This window comes from Xiphophorus maculatus, chromosome 1, assembly GCF_002775205.1.
Source record: "Xiphophorus maculatus strain JP 163 A chromosome 1, X_maculatus-5.0-male, whole genome shotgun sequence".
In the NCBI taxonomy this organism is placed as follows: domain Eukaryota; kingdom Metazoa; phylum Chordata; class Actinopteri; order Cyprinodontiformes; family Poeciliidae; genus Xiphophorus; species Xiphophorus maculatus.
In genome coordinates, this window is record NC_036443.1 from 25182123 (window position 1) to 25204714 (window position 22592).

Genomic DNA, 22592 nt, shown 5'->3' on the forward strand with positions numbered 1-22592 from the left:
CAATATCGATTGATATGAAAGGCTTATATCATAATATGTTTTTCAGTCATATCAACTAGCCCTAAATACATGAAAAGTCAAAATTTAATTGTTTGTTTTTTCTAGACAATTTCTGAGATTAATCTTAAAATGTCTGAGTTGTTTTGTGAAAATGTACTCCTCCTTTTTGTTCTATCTACGACAGCCCAAATACGCCGTCATAAAACAGTGCAGGGCTGATCTGCTGGTTAATTTTGGATTAACTAAATAACAATTAGATACCAAAAGATGCTTAATAGGATTTGAAACCTTGAAACTAAAACTATGCAACTTGAGAAGTATTGAGTAGAACATATTTACAAATAAAACAGGTTTCTTCTTATCTTTAATACAAAATGTATTTATTTTTGTACATTTTTGGCTTGTTTACTCACCTAACAATATTGTTCTTTCAGCAAATGGCCTGTTTTGAGTCTGTTAATGATTAATCAATTACTTTTAAGTCTGTTAACGATTAATCAACTTATTTTGATGAATCATTCAGTAATTGATTAACCTGTTAACGATTAATCGAATACTTTTGGGCATGTTATCGATTAATCAATCACTAAACTGGTTGATTTAAATAGTTGACTTAGGTTGATTAATCGTTTCAGTACTACTGTTGTTATAAATTACAAGCGTAGAATGAGATCTCTCAGAGAGAAGCTCGGTTTCCTCCTCACCTCTGTTTTGATGGGGAACTTCTTGTTGGGTTCTGCTGCGTAGCTGTTCGGCGGCGAGCTCCCGGCCGGCAGCAGTCTGTCGCTCAGATTCACCGGCTGCTGATCCTCGGAGGATGACGAGGACGAGGTGGTGCTGAAGTCCAGCGGCGCGCTCAGCCCGTTCTCTGCCACCTCCCTGTAGGAAGCCCCGCCATCTTGGGGGTTCGCACCCGCAGCCAGCGCCTCCGGCGAGGTCAGGGCCGGCAGCCCGTTGGCGCTGCCGCTCTCCGAGGAGTCATCATCTGGCAGAGAGGGCGAAGACGAACCAATGAGCTGTGCGAATGCTTTGTCATCCTTTAGCATTAATTCAGCTTTGTTTGCAACAGAAAGCACTGGAGGGGGGGAGTTGCTGCAGGGGTAAGGGGCTTCCTGCCTCATGCTGCGCGCTCTGGATTTGTAAAGGAAGTGTGCATTAGGGTCAGCTGTCAGGATAAATAAAAGCTGAAGTCGAAGGAGGGAATTTTATATCAAAGAGTGAAATGAGGAGAATTATAGCTCTTAAGAAAGATAAGTGAGTGTATTTCACATTATTTATGCTTGTTTGACCAATGAATCACTTCCATCATCCTGAAAACCAATCCTCCCCATTCTGAATATGTTTATAATCTGGCCTTTGTTCCACTTCTTAAAGCTTTGGACCCTAGAAGCAAGGGTCCACCCTAGAAGCAAGCACCCACTGGATTTATCTGGATTTAGAAACAGGCAAGCTGTTTCCTGCACAGAACCAATCTGCACAATCTGTACCGCTCACGTCATTTCTACAGCAGAAGAGATATAAACAAAGATATAAAAAAAACGAAAGTGGTAAAGCAAAAACGCTTAGGAAGACGTTTAAATTTGAAAAGTTAGACCTGCTCTGCAAAAACAAAATAATTTTGGTTTAGTTTCTAATGCAAGAATTTTACTAAACCTAAAATAAAACAAAACTTACTTAGAAGTAAGTTTTCAGCACAATATAGCAGCTTGCTTTACGTCAATAATTCATTAATACTTGTGGAAACAAATGACTGCTTCCACAGGCAGATTATTTCACATTTTTCCCATAAGCGAAATAATCTGCTGTTTTCATCAACATTAATATATTATTTACTTAAAACAAGCTGTTATATTTTGCTGATAAGTTATGTGCAAGTGGCTATTAATTTACAAAAGCATTTGGCAAATTTGAGAATTTGCTATTCATCAAAAAGCAAACATTATTATTATTATTATTATTATTATTATTATTATTATTATTATTATTATTATTATTGTTATTATTATTATTATTATTATTATCTCTCCTTATTTTTTCCTCCTTTTCCCTTTTTCTCCATCTGTCATTTTAAAATATATTGATAAATGAATCTAAAACTGGATTTAATACATGTTTCACTCTGTCCTCTTACCATCCTCCTCTTTGACGATGGCGGCCGGGTTGCTGAGCCGCTCCCCGTTGGGTGGGCTCGGTTCAGGCACTGCTGGCTGCTCCGCTGCGACCCAACCGGGCTCAGCGTTGTTCATGTCCTCGCTGCTCACCGAACTGTCATCCTGATCAGGCAGCAGGAAGCAACTCAGAAATACAACCAAATATTCACTTCCAGTCTTCTTTGCAAAAAGTAGCCAAAGCTTAGTTTGATTAAATGGAGACCAGGTCTGGACTTTGACTAGGACTTCAGCACAGACCAGGATATGATTTATTCTATTGCTTCTCTGATTATAACAGGTTTTCTTCCAGTTCTGGTACATAATTTAATTTAATCACACATTTATACATTAGAAATACATTAAAAATATGCAAATAAACAAATAATTTAATGCCTTTTTAAAAAACAGAGTAAACATGTTACTGCCTACCCTTCCGTTAGTGAACGCTTGATCATTTGTAGCAAAGCAGCAAAAAAATTATTCTAAAGTCAACGTGAAAATCTGATGCATTATGGCTTGATTTAACGTTTTTACAGTGTAGGGCTGATCTGTTGATGGGTTTTTTTTATTAACCCGTTAATAATTGGATAGCAAAAGGTGATGAATAGGAGATTTTTTATACTGAATTTGAATCAGGTAAATCTAAAACTATGTCACTTGAGAGGTTCTGAGTAGAAGGTGTTTACAGAAAAAGTTTTTTTTATTTTTTATCTTAAATACAAAATGTATGTATATTTTTTCATTTGTGGCTTAAATACTGATCTGAGTTAAATTTACTTCAGTTCACAATTAATCAGTTACTAAATTAGTTGACAATTATTTCCATAATCGATTAATCACGATTATTCTGATTAATCGTTTTAGCCCTATAACTTTTTACCACATACTTTCTTGTTTACTAATTACTTGCAAACTAATAATGGCTCTAGAATCCCAATTTATAATAAATATTAATAAATGGATCATTGATCAACATATTTGATGTGTATCGATATTTATAATGATGGCATTAATAATGTTTGCTACTAGCTTCTCAAATTGGTGATTGAATGGTGGGTTTTTTTACTTTTTATTTTGCTCTTTCAGCAAAACTGTGTTTGTTATAGTCTGTATACTTCAGTTCACAATTAATCAGTTACTACATTATTGGGCGATTATTTCTATAATCGATTAATCACAAATATTCTGATTAATCGTTTGAGCACTGCAACTTTTTTCTTCAAACTCCCTTGTTTTACTAAGTAATTGTTCCAGAATCCCATTTTAAACATAATAAATGGAGCATTGATCAACATATTTGATGTGTATTGATGTTTATAGTGATGTTTGTTGGTAGTTTCTCAAATTGGTGACTGTATGGTGTTTTTATGGCTTTTTAGTTTTGTATTTGTGCGATTTAAAGCCCTCTGAACTATCTTGTTGCTGAATTGCGCTGTACAAAAAAGATCGATTGATTGATACAGGCAAGTATAGTAAGAAAATATTTCAGCTCGTTCAAGACCAGAAAATAGAAATTTAATATTTGGCTTTCAGGAGGATTAGGAGAATATAAGAGGGTCTGCAGGAGTCTTGGTATTAACTATGTTTCTTGGAGCATTGCTATTTTTAACTCCGCTATGCAGGGACCCTGAAGATGCTTGTTGTACCACAACAAAAAACACGAGTCCATCACTGAGGTAAGGTTTTGGAAACCCAAGCTTAACAACTCCAAATCTGACCCGACCTTCAAAAATACATGACAAAACCAAAAACAAAAGCTTCTTCAACACGGGGTGGGGAACGGGCCGGTTTGTTTACAAACGACCCGCATTCACTCCGTTCTGTGTCAGCTGGCGTCTCGCTCACAGGCAGCGCAGCGACGACTGTGTGGCTGGAAGGGAGCAGAAATACGTGCTGCCGTCTCATTCCCCTCACACGAGCAGACAAATAGGCCCGGACCCCTGGGAATACGAGTCCATCCCGCTCTGAGAGGGTTTGTGGCGGACTGGAATGCTCACTGACGGCTCTATTAGGTACCAAGTGAGCCGTGCTGGATTAAGGAGAGTCTCTAATCACAACGACTCAACATAACATTAATATCCAGGATTTGGAAGAATCGACAACTGATACATTAGGAAAGGTTAAGATTACAGCATCCTTTGCACATGTATCACAAATATTCCACGTGAAGTCGATGATGAACCATGTAGTATGAAAATATTTCTCCAAAATTTCACTCTCACATTAGTTTTCTGCATCACATCTAGATCTTAAAAGCATTGATGAGACTTTTCCAAAGAAAAGCTGCAGCATTCTGAGCTTTAAACTACATTCCTCCAGGTCTCCTGAAATGCTGACATCCCACCCTGAAAGCTTAATAATTTAAAACCTGTCCCATTAAAACTCAATGATGGGAATCGGTTCCCCTGTACTCACCCACAGATCCCAGTCCGGCTCATCCTGACTGTGTAATCCTAACTGTTCGAGACTGAGGCCTACACCATCATGACCAAGTGCTGCTTCCCTGCACTTCAGTGAGAGCAGTTCTTGAGTGTTTCTGTCACAGCAGCGACACGTGGGAGGGTCTTAAACACGTGACGTCACTGTCATAAAAGCTTCCCTAAATCCTCTACACGTCGCTCCTCCTCCCAGCAGGAGGGCTGCTCCCCTCGTTTAACGTTCAACCCAAAGTTAGAGAGGAATCGTCTCTGATTCAGCTGCACAGAGAGTCTTCTCTTCCCTCAGCTTTAACGGAAAAATAAACCTAAAGACTTTTATTTATATACATTTTGCTGCTGCATGTGAAGATTCACTCACCCTCTCAGTGGCTGTCATGCACTGCAGTTTCATCTGCTTCAGGTAGGTGGCAGTAAGAGGCATGTTGTAGTCGATGAGGTCGGGGACCAGCGAGGTGGGTCGGTCATTTTCTAACAAAGAAAAGCAGCAAAAACACACATCTTCCATGAATACAGAGATAAATCACTCTATCGGAGATGGGTGGTTACAATTACATGAGTAACATTTTGGAAAAAAATGTAAAACTTTTAAGAACAAACTGCAAAAGCAAAAAAAAGGTCTAGTTTCTAGTGCAAATATCTTAGTTCACATGAAATAAAGACAAAACTAACTTCAAAGTAACTTTTCAGCAAGATATGAGCTCATTTTAAGTAAATAATTATTTAATATCAAGCTAGAGTTAAATTTTAGTGACATATCTTCATACTAGACTGTTTATCAGTTCCACTGGCAGATTATTTCTCCTAAACAAAACATTTTTCCCATCTTATAATCTACCAGTGAAACTAGAAGTTTTTCATCAATATTAATGAATTATTTTAAAACCGGTTCCAATATCTTGCTAGAAAGTTACTTGTAATTTAGTTTTGTCTTGTTTTAGGTGCACTAAGTTATCTGCACTATAAACTAGACTAAAAAAATATTTGGTAAGATTGTGTGCTTTTGCAGAAGGCCTCACTATACTTCCTTCAACCTGCGCCAGCAGCATCTGGTCATCTTCTACACGGCTATTATTCATTCTCTCCTGTTCATACGTCATAAGCCGCATTTAAAATTGCGCAAACTGGAATTACAAAAATAAATTTGCTTAATAAAAATATGCTAATGTTGAAAAAAACTCATGTTGTTTGAGAATACTTAATGGACACGAAATTGAGCTGTTGACATCTCTGCTGATCTCACACATCCTGGACACAAGCTTTTCTTTTTCCAGGCTGTCTCCTTTTCTCTCTCTATTTTGCATTTTCCACCGAAAACAGGACAACAGAAGGCCTTTCAATTTAAAACAAAGCCAAAAGTTTGGACACTGCTCTGAAGTTTATTAGATAAAGAAAAAACTGATTAAATAACAAATTGCTGTAATTTTTCTGATGTAATTTTAACAGGAGGACAAGGTAAAAACCATGATTTTTTTTCTTCATCAATAAATGTAATGGAGTCAGAAAAAATGCAATTACAAGATCCAAAAGGATTTTTTTTATTCAAATACTACACACCTTTGCTTTCCTCAGGCTGACGACACAAAACTCCACTCCACACATGAGACACACAGCAGAACGACTCCTAAACAGAAAAATAAACTTGCAGTCCAGACCTGCTTACCTGTGAAAATGTCTTAAAATTTCACAAAAGAGCAAAGAACAAAAGGCCAAACACTTTTCCTTGACGCCTGCTTCGGCCGGTTTTCCTCTCAGCTCAGCAGCAAACACAGTCTAACCTAAGTGTCTCTTTACTACAGTTCAGGCAGCATTTTAAAGGTGAGTTTGAATTGTTAGGCAGAAATTCAACCCTCTGTTGTCAGCCTGTCACACCTGGAAGGAAACAATGGCGCGGCAGGTTTCTGCAGTTCCCACTCGGGCCACTAGAGGGACTCTGCGATCACGTTTCAGCGGTTCAGACAATCCCAGCGAGCCAATCCTCTCGAGTCTTTGTTACATCATGTCAGTGATGGATATACGCATGTTTTATTTAATGGGAACTCCATTCAGAAACTATTCAAACACATTAGATTATTTCAGCTCATTTTAATGTCTGACAGGATGATGAAGAACTTACACTCCATGCTGCTAAGGCACCCTAATAGAGTAAACACGATTATAAATCAGAGAAGTCTGGTTGTATGATTTATTGCCACATAATTAAGTAATAAATGCGTCATTGTGTGAAAGAATCGGCGTTAAGAAACGTGTGTGATTGGTGTTAAAAACGGAGCGGTGTTTAATGATGCTTTTACCTTTGAACTCCGCGGTGCTGGGGTTAATGTGCATCCTCTTCTGGCACTCTCCGCAGCTCATTAGGAACCGAGTCACCGCCTCTCTGGGCAGGAAGGCATAGGTCTCAGCTATCTGCGCCGGGGGAGAAGCGAGGGTTACTGCGGATGAACTACAACTGTGTGAAGGAGGAGGTTTTCTTTCTTTATTTTATTTTATGTTCGTGTGGACGTTTGGGTTCAGATTTAGGTGTTATCTCAACATGACACGGAGAGGAATCCTCCCTTCAGGCCGGAACCGGAGCAATCCGACGACCTAGTTCCGAATCCTTTCCGCCGGTGTTTTACACTTTTACCTCTGCAAAATTGAAGCACTTATCACAGTAAGTTTTCAAACCTTTTCAGCACCAAACTTTGGATTTAAAAACAATCCAGCTGTATTAAAGAAAGACACTTTCAATTCGCTGTCATTTATTTATTCAGCATTAGAGCTGTGACGACTTATCGAATGATTCGAGATGGGGTTTTTGTTTGTTTTGTTTTTTTTAGTTGGGCGGGTTTTACGTCGGAAACTGTCAAAAATCTGGCAACCCTGCGTGTGTTCCGACCGGATAATTATGTGTGTTGCACACCGCTCTCACTTCCGCTAATCAGTTTTCAACGAAGGCTAAATGCTATTAGCATAACACAAACGTCCTCGTACTTGTCAACTTTTCACATTCTGCCTATGATATCAGGGGGATTTCATTAACTGATGATAAAAATACAGACTTTTATGTAATTTTTTGCCTTGTTGACTTTTAAAAAGTATTATTATCACCGGTTAATTTTCTAAACTACACTAAAGCAATTGTTAGGGATGCGTAAATATGAAAATGTTGGCCGATTTTGATATCCGACATAAATACTGCTGTCATTCTACAAAAGAGATAAGGTGAACTAAAATTAACAAAATGTTATGTTCTCCATATTTTTATTATGTTGTCTAACTTTTAACATTTATTTCAATTACAGAAATCAATAATTCATTAAGAAGGTGAGCAGCTTTGTATTTTCTGAGGTGTATACGTGCTCATATACACCTCTATGTTTCTGTTAAATACCGAAAGTGCAGACTAGAAATAATTTTTAAGTAATTGTTTTGGCGCCCCTCTTGCGCAGCGCCCCCTATGTATGGCATACCTTTTGGCGCCACTGCATTGAGCCATTAAGAGTGGTAAATATTCATTATATTGAAACAATCCAAAGAAATTGTATCAAGGCAAATGATCTTCCTGCTCAAATTAAAAGCTTAATTACAATATACAAAGAAAGTTATAAAAAAAATTTCTAAAAGATGATCTGGCATGATGAGTTCCCCTCCTACCTTTGCCCATGTGTTTCCTCCTTCTCTCTGTTCCCTTACTTGTTGGCTTACTTTCAAAATAAAGGCCACAAGTGATGATAATCTTTAAAACTTAATAATTAAATTAATTATGTTTTCTGGCATTTAGCAAATAGAAATAATTATGGTGAATCTAGCTGACCTACGACAAGTCTGATTAAACGTCACACAGTGAGAAAATTTTTATTAAAAATATAAGAACGTTTTCCAGATGTAGGCTTTTTAATCAGACATTAGATTTCACTTTATTGCAAAAATGTGCAGTTTGAATATGAAGCACTTTCCAAACCTTGAAAACACCTAATTAAAATTCAAGCATTTTCAAGGTTTTTAAACCCTGTGTTTTCTCCATCTTCCTCAGGTGCATCTCCTTCACTGGTTTTGTTTCCGCTGCTTTGCCACCCTCCCCGCGTCACCCCCCTCTGGCGTTTTCCTGCAAAATGCGACCTTCACGTGACCATGGAGAAGGCGGTGGGGGTGCCCACCGTCCCGTTCAGCCCGCCTCCACCATCCCACCCTCCCTTCACGGCCCCTTGAGGCAGCGGGGAGGGAAAGGCCACCCAGAGGAGCGTGCACCTCCCAGAAGGCCACAGTGACAGCTCCATATTATGCCCTGCCCCAGAGATGCTGCCTCCTCAAAAGGGTACACTCTATGAGACGTGACAGGACCTCTCTACAGGGCAGGAAGATTTTTTTTTCTTTTTTTAATTCCTGGTGGAGTAGAAGGAGAGGAGGGGGTACCCTAAACAACCCCAATACTCCCATCTGCACCTCTGAGACTGGAAACAAAGATCTGCTGCTGCACCGTCAGGGCAACACATGCAACCATAAGACCACAACTCTGATTTCATGATAACAGACTGCCTTTGTTCCAGAAATATGGACTATGTAGCACAAAAAAAGCATCATAAGTACTTTGTTTTTCTGCTGGTTGTTACCCTGGTAACTCCTGATGTTATAAATGAAACATTGTACTCCCAGAGCTGGTCTTATTCTCTGCTTTAAATGTGAAAAATATCATATAGTTCACCGCCGGTTCCACGGTGGATTAAAAATGGCCTCCGTCGCGTCTGCATCTTCATAATATTTTAACTGGTAGTCTTCCTGCAAACTTTTACAACCATCGTCTGTCACCAAGGAGCATTAGATAACCGGGAGACGTATAACTCCACATGGAGGAGAAGATTGCTGCAACTGCTTAATAAGACGAAAGGTTGATGTTGCTCATCTTTAATTGGTGGTTTTGATGTGGTTGATATGGCTCTCCACTCAGGGTGGTAGAGCCAGGGGGACAGCAAGAGGACTGCTCAATTAAAGGGCTGTTGAATTGGTTTTAAAGGACCTGAACCACATTTGATCATCAAGTTACATCGACTAACCAATGTTGATCTGGATTCTTTAGAAGATAAATATATATATATACTTATATATATATACAGCTCTGGAAAAAAATTAAGAAACCACTTAAAATGATCAGTTCCCCTGATTTTACTTTTTATAGGTTTATGTTTAAGTAAAATGAACATTGTTCTTTTATTCTATGAACTTCTGACAACATGTCTCTGAAATTCCAAGCAGAAATTTTGTTTTTATTTGCAGAAAATGAGAAATAACAAAAAAGATGCAGTTCTTTCAGATTTCAAATAATGCAAAGAAAACAAATTCATATTCATTTAGAAACAACAATACTAATATTTTAACTCAGGAGAAGTACAGAAATAAACATTTGGTGGAATAACCAGGAGGCTTTCAGTGGAGTGGGCTCTTATTTTTGTCCAGAGCTGTATACATATTTAGGCATGTCACAGTAATAAATTAATATTGTTATTTTGAGATCATTTTCAAGTAATATAACAGTAATGCCTTAATAATGCAAGAGCAGATTCTGAAAAATCAATAAACCTAAAACTCTAATAAATATTTAACACTGGAAGTGGAAAAGATTTTAAATATGCAAAATAAATAAAATAACAGAGACAACATATAAAAGGAATCAGGAAGCTTCTGTAAGCAAAATTGTCCTTCAAGAAAAAAGGTTATTTGAGACCAAAGCACCAGACTGAAGAGTTTTATCATCCAATTTTTGGTAGAAAGAGAGAAAAGAAAAAAGCAATAAATTTTGCAAATGAAAATTATTGAGCTTGTTTTCATTTATTGTGCGATGAACTGATTTGTTGTTTATTGGGACAGGCCTCCATACCTCAATAAATGAATACAAAATGCTTACTATGAGATCAATCAGGTGAAGCTAAAACTATGCCACTCGAGAAGCTCTGGGTAAAAAATATTTACAAAGTTGTTTTTATCTTAAATGCAAAATGTTTGTATACTTTTGGCCTAATTACTGCCTTAACTTTGTTGTTCTTTCAGCAAATGCCCTTTTCCTGTATACTTCAGTTAACGATTAATCAATCGTTAAAGATTATTGACGATTATTTCAACAGTTAATGGTTTCAGCACCAGAATCATACATACAGGCTATGACGTCTGAGTCTGTAAATATAATTCTGTCCTTGTGTGTTTTTTAAATTCAATTTCTTGTGTGAAAATGAGGGCCGTGTCAGGGAAGTGAGGTGCAGGATGTATGGGGCAAAAATGTTTAATCTTCACACGACTGTTTACTTACTTTATAACGAAGCAGTTCTCACTCATCTTTGAATTTTATCACTTTTTCTCTGGATTTTACATCTTCAAATGTGTTTAAAGAGAGGCTTCAGGCCTGAATTTCATCAGTAAATTCATATAATTCCCTTCTGTCCCAACTGGGTTTGCATTTAGAGATAGTTGGCAACTGTTTCAGTAAATCTTGTAGGTCAGGCAAATCGACGAATCTGGGAGATTGCACATTTTTCGTGCATGGACAACCTCTTATTTTTTTCCTGAATGTGGTTTTGAATTGTGCACCTGCAGCCAACTGGGGCAGGATGTGCTTACTGTCCTGTTTTTCCATCAGCAGGAACCGAACCACTCATACTGAAGACCGCGGACGGGACAAAAGGAAGCAGAATGTGAGTGTGCAGTTGATTTTAGATCCATGCTGGTGTTTTAACTCACCGCTTTGTAGGTTTTCTTCTGCCCTGCGTGTTTGGGTGCTCGGCCCGGGTCGGCGCCCATCTCCACGTGCATGGCATAGATGATGTCGAAGAAGTCCTCGACAACGGCGACCCGCTTCAGGGAGGGGTTGTCCTGGGCCGAATTGCCATCCGAACACTGAAAATGCGAACGAAAACAAGAGTTCAGTTCGTAGTCAGGCCTGTGGTCGGTGTAAATCATGACAGGAATGTGAAACTCATTTTTATTTTGGGTCATAACAAGATCATGAATGTTCTAGAATGTATTGCGAAAACCCATTAACAAAACTGATAAAATAATGAACCGCTGTCTCTGCATCACATTCTTAAAATTGAATATTGAACATGTTTTCACATTGTTTGTGATTTTTTGCAATCAAAATCAGTTTTTGTCCTGCTAAATTAGAAATATTTGCACTTATGTATGACATTAAATGTGACTTTTTGTCACTTTCTATATTGACCACAAATTATAACTTGGCATCAAGTAAGGCTGAAGCAAAAGTGTCACAAAAGTAAGAAATACTGCCACCTACAGGTGGGAGTTAGCGGTCGCTTTGTGTAGAAATTTGCAATGAACTTATAGACTAATACGAAAAAATGCAGGGATCTATTGATCTTGCATAAATTTTGATGGCAAAAAACTGGAGAAATTGATGTAATTTGGTGTCTACAGTCCACAGGGCCACATAAAAAGCTACAATTGGCCACATTTGGCCCCCGGGCCTTTAGTTTGACATGTGTGATCTATGATGTTACGTTGCACAGCATACAAATGCGAACCAAATTTGTTTCTTGCCCATATATGACCCATATCAGACTTTGTCATGGAAGTTTGAACGGCTCAATTCTGATATTTTCACCCCCCAAAGAAATCCGATCTGTGCTACTTCATGTGTGGTACTAAGTCGGATGCAGATCCGATTGTTTTGACATACATCACAATTCTGCACCAGAAAACTCAGACACCGTAAATCTGGTTGTGAACAATGGCTGACAATTATAATTATGAACTTATTAAATATGTTCGTGTCACTAAAGCGCATTAGAGTCAAACCGCTGCTGGTTGCGACTACACATATAAGCAAACTTTCCTACAGATGTTGAAGATAATACTCAACAAAAAACCGTTGCTTTTTAATAAATTCTGCTTTTTTTCCCTTGGCTTCATTCGTGACGTTATGACCTAGTGATGATACTGCTGAATAAACTTTAAAATCGATCCACAGACGGCATAATCCAGTATTACTTCCGTAAACAGTGCGCTGCTGAGTGACGTCGGCGTTCTTCTGCGCATGCGGGGCGCTTTAGGTACGCAAGTTGACACGGAAGTCTGATTGCCGTCGGGTTTTATTAGTATTATGGACGACCACGCAAAAAATACAAAATAAAAAATTCAATTTACGCAAAACAAATCAGAATTGAGCATCAATAACTGTGTGAACGTGACCTTAAAGACACATGAGTCATAGGTCATGCGGACGCAGACAGAATAAAGTGTCCATCTTCCGGCCGAGTTGAGATTTTTTTTCTTCTTCTTTCCATCCTCTGGAGGAGTCTCATCCTCGGCTGGGTCTGCAACCATCCCCTCATCTCTGCCATGTTTAAAAATAACACCACTGACACGGCTCGAGACCAGCAGTCCCTCCTACCACCACCTCTGGCAGCCATCCTGCCTCCCGTACTGCTGACCCTGTCGCCATAGAAACTGCCACTGATTTCTCCCGGGCAGGTGTGCCGGGCAGAAGGTCATGTGACACACCGCCAGGACAACAGGCTCCATCCGCAGCACCACATGGGGCTCTCAGCGCCTCCGATCCCGCATGTTTTCCTCTAAAACAACTCTTTGGTCCCATCGTTGGACTTTCACTCTGCTAAGATGTAAAACTAGCTTAAACTAGCAATGTTTAGAGCAATGGATGACTGGAACTCATTACCACAACCATTAAACTAATGCTAAACAACTGACAATATACTATGAAAATAATTTAGTTTAACCCATTCAGAACAGATTTTTATCTACAGAGCAAAAAATAAAAAATTTTATCAACAAATGTTTACCACCTTCATTGAAATAAAGCTTTTCCAATAAAGTTTGAGTTTATGTGAATAAAAACATAGAAATAACCAAATGAATTGTGAAATCACAAATAAGCTATAAAATGCTTTCGGATGTATTTATTTTTTTCGTTGCATGGAAACACTAAATAATTAGGCATTGACTAGCATATCCCAACTCCTGATGTCCACTGGGTTGGACATTCAGCTTTGAAAAATATCCTGCAATTTAATGATAAAATAATGACTTCAAATTCTATCACTGGAAATACTTAAAATTACACCAAGAGCAATTTTATTACTGGTATTTGTGTTTTTGATAGAAAGTAAACACTTCCTTCTCAATCTCTAGTTTCAGTACAATGCTTGTGCTGAAGTTCACTTATATTAAGATTCAAACTTCAGTGTTATTGGTTCTAAGAAACTAATCGGTAACAAGAAGTGTTGAAATTTATTGGTTTAAACTCAGAAATGTACATTATGTCCAATCCAGTGGACGTGGGATTAGAAGGAGTTAATATTTGTGTATGTATGAATGTCTGTGCTTTACATGAGAGTGAAATGAAGGTGTACTTTTTTTATTTCAGGGAAATTTAACATATTTCCCTATCTCAAACTAAAGCCTGTCTGTCTTTATAACTTCTAGAAGATTAATTGTGTTATTTTAATTCACATTTTGCTCATTTTTCTACTTCCATTTGGATTTCAACAGCGTCTAAAAAAGGTCTAAGCGCTTCTACAAACCACCCAGCTGATTTTTGGCATTACGTTAATGTTTTGTGGTGTCTGGAAAAGTAGCAGTTTCAAAAATCTCCACTGCGCCGTTACCTAGCAACCCCAGCAGAGCCCAACCAGTTACCTAGCAACCAAGGCGGAGCTCCAGCACCTTTCGTCAGCTGGTTTTACCACTGTATGTGCTTTACAATGGATGCTGAGAAAGACAAATGTTTTTTTGTTGTTGACCTACCATTCAAAAACCACTTGTTGCATTCTTGTTGGTTGTGCAGGAGGCTCTACTTCTGCTTTTCAAAGATGTACAGTTGTATAATTGCGTATCTGTTTGCAGCCATTTTCATGTGTGAGTGTAAATGTTGAGTTTGGGGGGTCTGGGGGGTGCGTGGCAAACAGCAGCAGATTATTTGGATTTGAAGTGACAAGAGACCCTAAAACAACTTATTCTGAAAGGAGCTCAAAACAGACTAAAATCTCATTATCTTAGAATAATTTTGTTCATCTTTTGTATCGCCCATAGACCTATTATAACCTGTACAAGGAAACATAATTGGTCACCTTTTATACTTTATTTGAAGTCAGATTTCTTTCTGCTAATAATGTTTTTTATGTAAGTTGACTCCAGGAAGAAGCTGATGCTAACGGGGATCTCCATACACATAAACACCTTTCCCTCTCACATGTTGATTTTGTCAAGCATAGGGCGGCTGTCCCAGCAGGTGCTAAGCTTCGTAAAGTGCTTCTTTTCCCTCAAAATCTCAGATGAAAACTGACATTTTCTGGATTCAAGTTGGAAGTTGTGACTGAAAACTTGTCCCATCAAACATGCTAACCTCCCGAGCCTTCATCCCGCAGCAGCTCCCATCCCGGTCGTTTTCTCTTTCTTTCCCCTCCACCAACTCCCCTCTCCTCCTGTTCTCTCCCTTCTTGCTCCTGCTCTCCCAAGTGCGAGGTAATGATCGTTACCATGGCAACTAAAACCAGCTCACAGAGCGGGTTTGTTTTTAATCCGGCCCTCTCTCTCTCTCTCTCCGTAGTACTCCCCCCCATCCCATCCCCGCCCCTCCGTCCTGTCAGCACGGACCGCCACGTAATGATAATAAATGAAATAATAGTGACCCTCCGCCTCTTCATCACAGCTGTAATCTATCGCTCTTGGAGGTATCATCATCTTTTTTCCCCCTGTGACATCACCGCCGCCGAAGCTGCTGCTGCTTCTGCTCGGGACAATGGTGTCAGGTCCATTCACGCTGGATTTGGATAATCTCATACGACTGTGGGGTGTGCGGTGCACCCACATCCCCGCTGCTGCTGCTGCTGCTGCATCCCTCCACCAAATATTCCACATACACACAGGATATTCAGCTGGGAGCATTTTCTCTGACCTCAATCGATACGCAACACACCAACCCTGCTGGTTTGGAGTCAAGAGATTGAGACCAGCATCTGCAACGCTTTTGCAACTTTCTCTAATAAACCTGCAGGAAAAATCATTCTCTGAGTATCTTGCTTTTGTCTGTTGAAGTGTAAGAGATGATAATATATTCAGCATACTGTGAGAAAACCCAAAATTAATGAATACATAAGATGTTTATTGAGGTATGGACTCAACTTTCTTGAAGTAAATAAAATGCAACTCAAGCTGGTTCCAGCAACAATCAAAGGAAAACCTACAGTGATTTAAAAAATATATTTTACAGGGCAGTGGGAACAAAAACAAGACTGACCAAAGAGTTAAGACCAAACTAGGTCTTCATCATGGTCGATGTTTGTTTTGTTACTAACTCCTGTCCTTAAAACACTCTAAAGCCATGACCAATAAAGGAAGTACGTTTGTAATCAAACAGGAAATGACATCATCAAGTTGATAAAAAATGTACCAAGAAATTAATAAAACTGGTCATTAGAAATCCAAGTCAAAGATGTTAGAAAAAACCACAAGAAATTAAAACAAAATAAAACTAAATTAGGAAATTGGGAAAAATAATGGGAGTAGAAATCCAAGATAAAGACATTAGGAAAAAGAGAAAAAATTAAACAAAATTAAGAAATTAGATAAATAAGTTAAGAAGTTAATGCTTCATCACTCCAGGACAACTTGATGAAGAATCTTTTTATATTATTTTTACACATCCTTGGTCGATGATTCTGTGTAGCTACTGCCACCTATTGGTTTGGTGGTGAAACTACATTATACAATAACACTGGAACTTTAAAACAGAACAAAGTTAAAGCTGCAGTAGGTAACTTTTCTAAAGATAGGGTTTTTAGATGTTAAAATTGTAACTATGTCCTGACACAATAACTTGTGAAAAAAAACTCCAGCTCCTTCCTGAGGTCCTACAGCCGTCTGTAAATGCTCCCGGTCAGAAACAACCAATCAGAGCCAGGGGAGGGTCTTAGCGCTCTCAGTCATGCTCATGTACGAGTTGCAGCTGTGCTAATGGTGGAGAAACAACCTAATATTACATTATGAGCCTGATTTTATTTGACAAATTATCTGTCTCATAATATAAAAATGTGTTTACGTTGTTATGAAGTGTAACCATGGTAACAACGTATTGTTTTTACAACTGGGAGCAGCAGATTAGTATCTCACAAACTGACAAAAAAACTTTTCTTCTTCTTAAGAAGTTTTATAAAAAGTAAAAAAGATAAAAGAAATGCAAATGGAAATTATTAAAACTACAATGACAAATTTCAAAATTAGAAAACAAGTCAAAACAGAATTAAATAAATGGAAAAATTTAAACTAAATTCATGAATTTATTTTAAACATTTGTTGAAAATAAAAAACAAAGACAAAACATTGAAATAATATTTTAAAATGATACAAAAAACCCAAAGCAAACTACCAATTAAAATAATTTAAGATATTTAAAAAAGAAGTAATAATAAAATTCAAAAACAAATATTTATAACTTAAAACAAAATTCTCACGTTCTTCTGAATAAATGAGCTTCTTGATGTTTTTTATCTCTATCTTCATTTGACCTTCATTTATACAGGTTGCTTCATTTAAACAACAGATCTCATTTACTAGAGAGCTTTTTTGATAAAACAAAGAAATAAATTACAAACACAGCAACAAAACAAGCAATAAAGAAATATGACTCAATTAAATAAGTTTATGCAATATGAGCTTAAAAGAAACGAAGGTTTCATACGAAGTCTTCTCTTTTTGCCTAAAAAGGAAATTTGAAACATAAACACAAATCTGCAGCGAAGGCAAACATTCAGCTAAACCTCAGCAGGTTTTCAGGCCAGACGCTGAAATATCTCAGATGTTGAGCAGCATCAGGGCCGTAACTATACACTTTGAGGTGCATTATAGGCCCCAGGCCCCCCACCTCTGTTATTGATCGTATCATTTATAAATTAACACAAAGGGGCAGTGCTGTGTGAAATCAACTTTACATCATGTTATAATGCTGCTCCCTCATGAAAAACATGCCTGGAATGTTGCTTTGATTCTTCATGCATGTTTGAGAAATCCTTTAATCTCCATGGCAACCGTTCAGTTGTGTAAAACGCCTGGGTGGACCTAGCTCCGCCTTCGAGACGCAGCTCCTCCTAAGAGCTTGCGGTTTCAAAGCCACCCTCTTTCATGACTCCCTAACTCCTTCAGACTAGCCAGCAGCAATTAGCAAACACCTGGTGGAACTGTGTGTCTGCTGTGCTCATTACAGGAGCTGCTTCTCAGTGCTACGCTGGTGAAAACGCTGTTAAAGGGTTAATAAAGGAGCCATGTTGTGATGGCGTCCTGAAGGCGGAGTTTCAGAAAGAGAAGGAGTTTTTAAAGAGACAGAGGCCCAACTTCAAAGCATTTCAATTACACAGTCAAACTTCCTTTAAGTCATATCTCATATATGATTTTTATAGGTAACATTGCTGTTTTCTGGTCGATCGCCAATTACAGTTGTTGATTCCGATGCCAATTTTTTTTTGTCTGAAAAGTTGATAAAAGTAGCACGAAAGTCGCTGAGTTGGTAACAATGAGGTCATTATTCTTACCTGCAAACGTGCAGACATGATCCGGTGGGCCGGTCTGCCAGTCAAACGTCTCTCACAGGAGAGCAGAAGAGGACAGTGGCTGATTTTTAGATCTTTGCTGAGGTAGATTAGATCGAACTCAAATTTAAGTTTGAGCCGATCACCAATATCCAACATTAAGGAAATTGGCGTCGATAAATCGGCTATATGTTACTATGTGTCTGAAAAATACCTAATTCTGAACGCATTAAGAAAATGCAGAAATGCATGAATTTTCTGCATTTTCTTCACATGCAGAAAATGCTGAATAGAAATAACATTTCCACCATTGTTTTTGGTGCCCCCTGTAGCGTAGCGCCCCTTTGCGTCGCATTTAGTGCAAACCCATATTTTGCGCCACTGAGCAGCGTTACAGACATTTAGCCTCCTCAGCAGCACGCTGCTTTACGGAGCAAACGACACATGGTAGCATCACTAATCACCAACAGCACAGCAAAACTCTGTCCCTCCTTCCTCCTCTCCAGCTTTCTAATCCCGCAGGACTTTGCTCTCCCCAGCCGCTGTACAACCAGCCCCCATCGCCTGCGCCTCCCCCCTGTCCCGCAACAAACCGCTCTGTTGCTAGGAGACTGGAGGGGTTGAGTCTGCTGCCCCCACCCCCGCTGGCACTCTCTCTCTCTCTCACACACACACACACACACACACACACACACACACACACACACACACACACACACACACACACACACACACACACACACACACACACACACACACACACACACATTGAAGCTGCGAGGAGAGAGGAGCAGTCCTGCACACAGGCAGGTCAGGAAGAGGAGGGGAAGCAGCTGGGTCACAAAGGCACGCCGCCGCGGCGCGACGAGACCCACAAGAAATTGCGAGTGTGACGAGCCAAAGATCAGAAAGGCAGGAAATGAGCTTTGAACCGAACTTTTTTTTAAAGTAAATAAGCAGATAGATGGAGACTTTATTCTCATGAGAAGGCTGCACAATAAGTAGCTTAACAGTAGGGAGCTGTGTGTGTGTTCAGGTGTGTGTGTGCTCAGAGAGGAGGGGAGTAAAGATGGCTGTGTCAACAAACCTCATGACTCAGATTATCTCACTGCAGATGTGACAACAGGTCACCTCTTAAAGTCCCGTTTTCCAGCAGTAAATCTGTCAACCAGCTAATGAACACATAAATGGGACAGACCTTGTTTCTCCTGGTTCTTATGAACGCTTCTGCCCCACCAACAGCTTCCCTCCATGCATGAAGCTTAAAACATCCTGGTTTTTTAAAGCAGCTGTATTTTTCAGACACATAGCACCATTTTATAGCACAATGAAGTAAATATGTTACCTTCAGTTGCTATAAAAACGCTGTATATATCAAATATGACTTAAAATACATGTGACTTTGTAATTTAACGGCTGGAAATTGGGTCTGTGTCTCTTTAAAAACTCCTGCTCTTTCTGAAACTCCGCCTTCAGAAAGTCCCCACATTGCTCCTCTATTGATCCTTTAGTAACGTTTGCTTTATACAAGCAAGCTTGTATAACAGCTTGCTCATCATACAAGCTACTTCACTGAGACGTAGTAAAATGAGCTCAGCTGATGCGCAGCTCCACCAGGTGCTTGCTAATTGCTACTAGCTAGTCTGAAGGAGCCGACTTAGGCTGCTCTGTGAGGCCGTGAGCTTAGACACTTAGAAACTGCAGGTCTAAGGAGGAGCTGCACCTTGAAGGCGGAGCTAGGTCCGACCAGGCGTTTTGCATAACTGAATGGTTGCCATGGAGATTAAAGGATTTCTTAAACATGCATGAAAAGAGCAAAGTACGGTAACCCTCCAACTAGATCTCAACGGGGTTTACCTGATTAAATAAAGGAATATGAATATGTTTACAATCGGGGAATAAAATTATAACATGATGTAAAGCTCAAAAAAAGTCAATTTTACATGTTTCTCCCCTTTCAAGGTGACCTATTATGCTTCCTTGGTTAATGGGCTTTACAAAACATGTTCATAAAATTTTTTGTGCAAAACCATTCTTAGATATAATCTTTTTAATCTTGCCCACTTTGAGATGTTTTAGGGCCTCTTCTCACTTTAAATACACTCGCTTGTAAAAACAGCTGCAAGCACATGTACAAGTACACAAATGTATTTCTTTGAAAAGCATTAGTAGGGCCTCCTGCACAACCAACTAGAATGCAACAAGTGGTTTCTGAATGGTAAGTCAACAATAAAACACTTGTCTTTTTTGGCAGCCTTTATACAGCACATTCAGCTGACCAAATGTGTTGGAACTCAGCTTGGGTTGCTAGGTAACAGGCTGGGCTTTGCTGGTGTTGCTAGGTAATGGAACGGTGCCTGCGCAGTGTGACTTAATAAATTAGGAGATTTTCAAAATGGCTTGTTTTTCAGACAACAAAAAATATTAACATTTTGCCAAATAAACAAACAGGTTTTATTAAGTGTTTGTTCTGTTTTTTTAGAAGCAGTTGAGGACCAAATGGAAGTTTAAAAATGTGCAAAATGTGAATTTTGCATTATATGTCCCCATTAAAATAAAGTGTTGAGCAAATAAAAATAAAACAGTTCACATAAAACCTATTTTTGCATTTTTAATTAAGAAAAAAGCCAATATTATAGACAATCACAGCTTTTAACACCACTGGTCTAGAGCAGAATTGGGCCACCCCTAGACCAGTCCGTCCTGGGTAGTGAGCCATAGTGACCACTTTAAGAATAGCCAGTGTGTGTTTGTTGTGTACAGTGCGCCATGAAGGTTTTCATGACTGAAATCAGGGATGACAGAGTGTGCACAGATTCATGTACATATGAAACCACTCCCTCTCCTTTTCTTCACCATCATGCTCTGCACTCGGCTTCAGTTCATAAAGCCCCGTCATTAAATCCACATTAGGTGCACCGAGCTCGACCTCACTGTCCCACGTAAGAGGGCATGTGTGTGTGTGTGTGTGTGTGTGTGCGTCTCTGTCTGCAGCTCCCACGATGAGGGATGTTTGATGGAGTGTGTGACATCCCCAGTATCCCACTGGCCCCTGCAGACAGCCACTGTTTATGTTCCAGTCCCCGACTTTAAAAAAAGAAAACGCCACGTAAATGACTCTCCTCATACATCATCACATCCCAGAGTCCACCTCGGCATTTTCAGGCCATCATTACTCTGTCCCAGTTCGTTAAACGTTGGCCTCGCAGAGGTATTAAAAATGACAGCGGGAAGATTATTGTCGTCTTAAAAGGAGTGTGTGAGCGCGCGCGCGCGTGCACGTGGCAGCACAACTCAAGACTGTCTCCCACACGGGGGGGAGGCCCCCGGGCCAGTTAAAAATGGTGTTAATTTTTCCTCCTATGGGAAAGCAAAGAACGGTCTCTCCATGGCAACAGAGAGAGCGCTGAAGGGAGGAAACACAGAGCAGGCGATCGGCGACCCCCCTTCTTTGCGCACACACACACACACACACACACACACACACACACACACACACACACACTCAGTATGGATTTCATCACGCACCTACTGTAAGTCCGAGTTTACGTTCAACACGACCAAATGAAATAAACTTTCCAGATCAATCTGAGCTGAGCTCCTGCTCCAACATCAGAAAAACTCTCTGGACAAAACCTGTGGTAAAATACCAGAACTTATTAAATTCAGACCATTAAAAAGATCATTTTCAAACTTTTTTCATTTTTAAAGAGATGTATGGGTCAACTAAAAAGCAAATAAATCAGTTGTCATAGATGGTCTTGTCAAATTTATATCTCCAAGTTAATCTCACTAACCTGAAAAAAAAAATCAACTGTCCCAGAGGAATTTTACCGCTTTCGCTAATCTGCTAATGCGCTAGTAGCAGAGCTAATTTTCCATTTAGTGCTTTTGCAAACTATGAAAGTGTTTACAGCATTTATCTTCCACAAAGTTAACTTTTCCAGATAAGTTCTGAAACTTTGATTTACTTAGTTGTTTTGTAAACACGACTAAATGAAATAAACTTTCAATCTGAGTTGAGTTCCTGCTCTCCAGCTGACCCATCTTCATCTTTAAGTCCTCCTGTGAGAGTCCAATTCATCCACCACTGAACATGTTCACAGAAAAGCTCAGCAGGTCTGGACAACACCTGTGTTAAAATACCAAAACCTATGAAATTCAATTAATTAATCAGATAATAATGACCATTAAAAAATAATTTCCAAACTTTTTCCAATTAATGTGACGTATGGTGTGTATGAGTCAACTGAAAAATCGTCTTGTCGATTTTATATCTCAGATTAATTAATCTCATTAATCTGAAAAAAACTGTCCAACTGTCCGAAAAAAATCTTACTAGTGAATGCCTTCGCTAAAGCGCTAATAGCGGAGCTAATTTTTAGCTTAACGCCTTGCTATCTTTGAAAAAGAAATTTGAGCACTTATCTTCCGCTAAATGAATTTTTCTAAGTAAATTCTTAAACTTTGATTTACTTGAC

General features: G+C 39.0%; 1 protein-coding gene across 2 annotated transcripts in view; it reads right to left on the reverse strand.

The window, feature by feature from the left end:
• LOC102216568 (nucleolar protein 4-like) overlaps positions 1-22592 on the reverse strand; it is a 42260-nt gene that overhangs the window by 10602 nt on the left and 9066 nt on the right. For both annotated transcript variants that reach the window (XM_023340641.1, XM_023340644.1), the window contains exons 2-6: positions 11294-11449; positions 6880-6991; positions 4947-5056; positions 2132-2273; positions 705-985 (exon numbers count right to left, since the gene is read on the reverse strand). In XM_023340641.1, coding sequence (XP_023196409.1) covers positions 705-985; positions 2132-2273; positions 4947-5056; positions 6880-6991; positions 11294-11449 — 801 coding nt within the window. The remainder of the gene's footprint in view (positions 1-704; positions 986-2131; positions 2274-4946; positions 5057-6879; positions 6992-11293; positions 11450-22592) is intronic.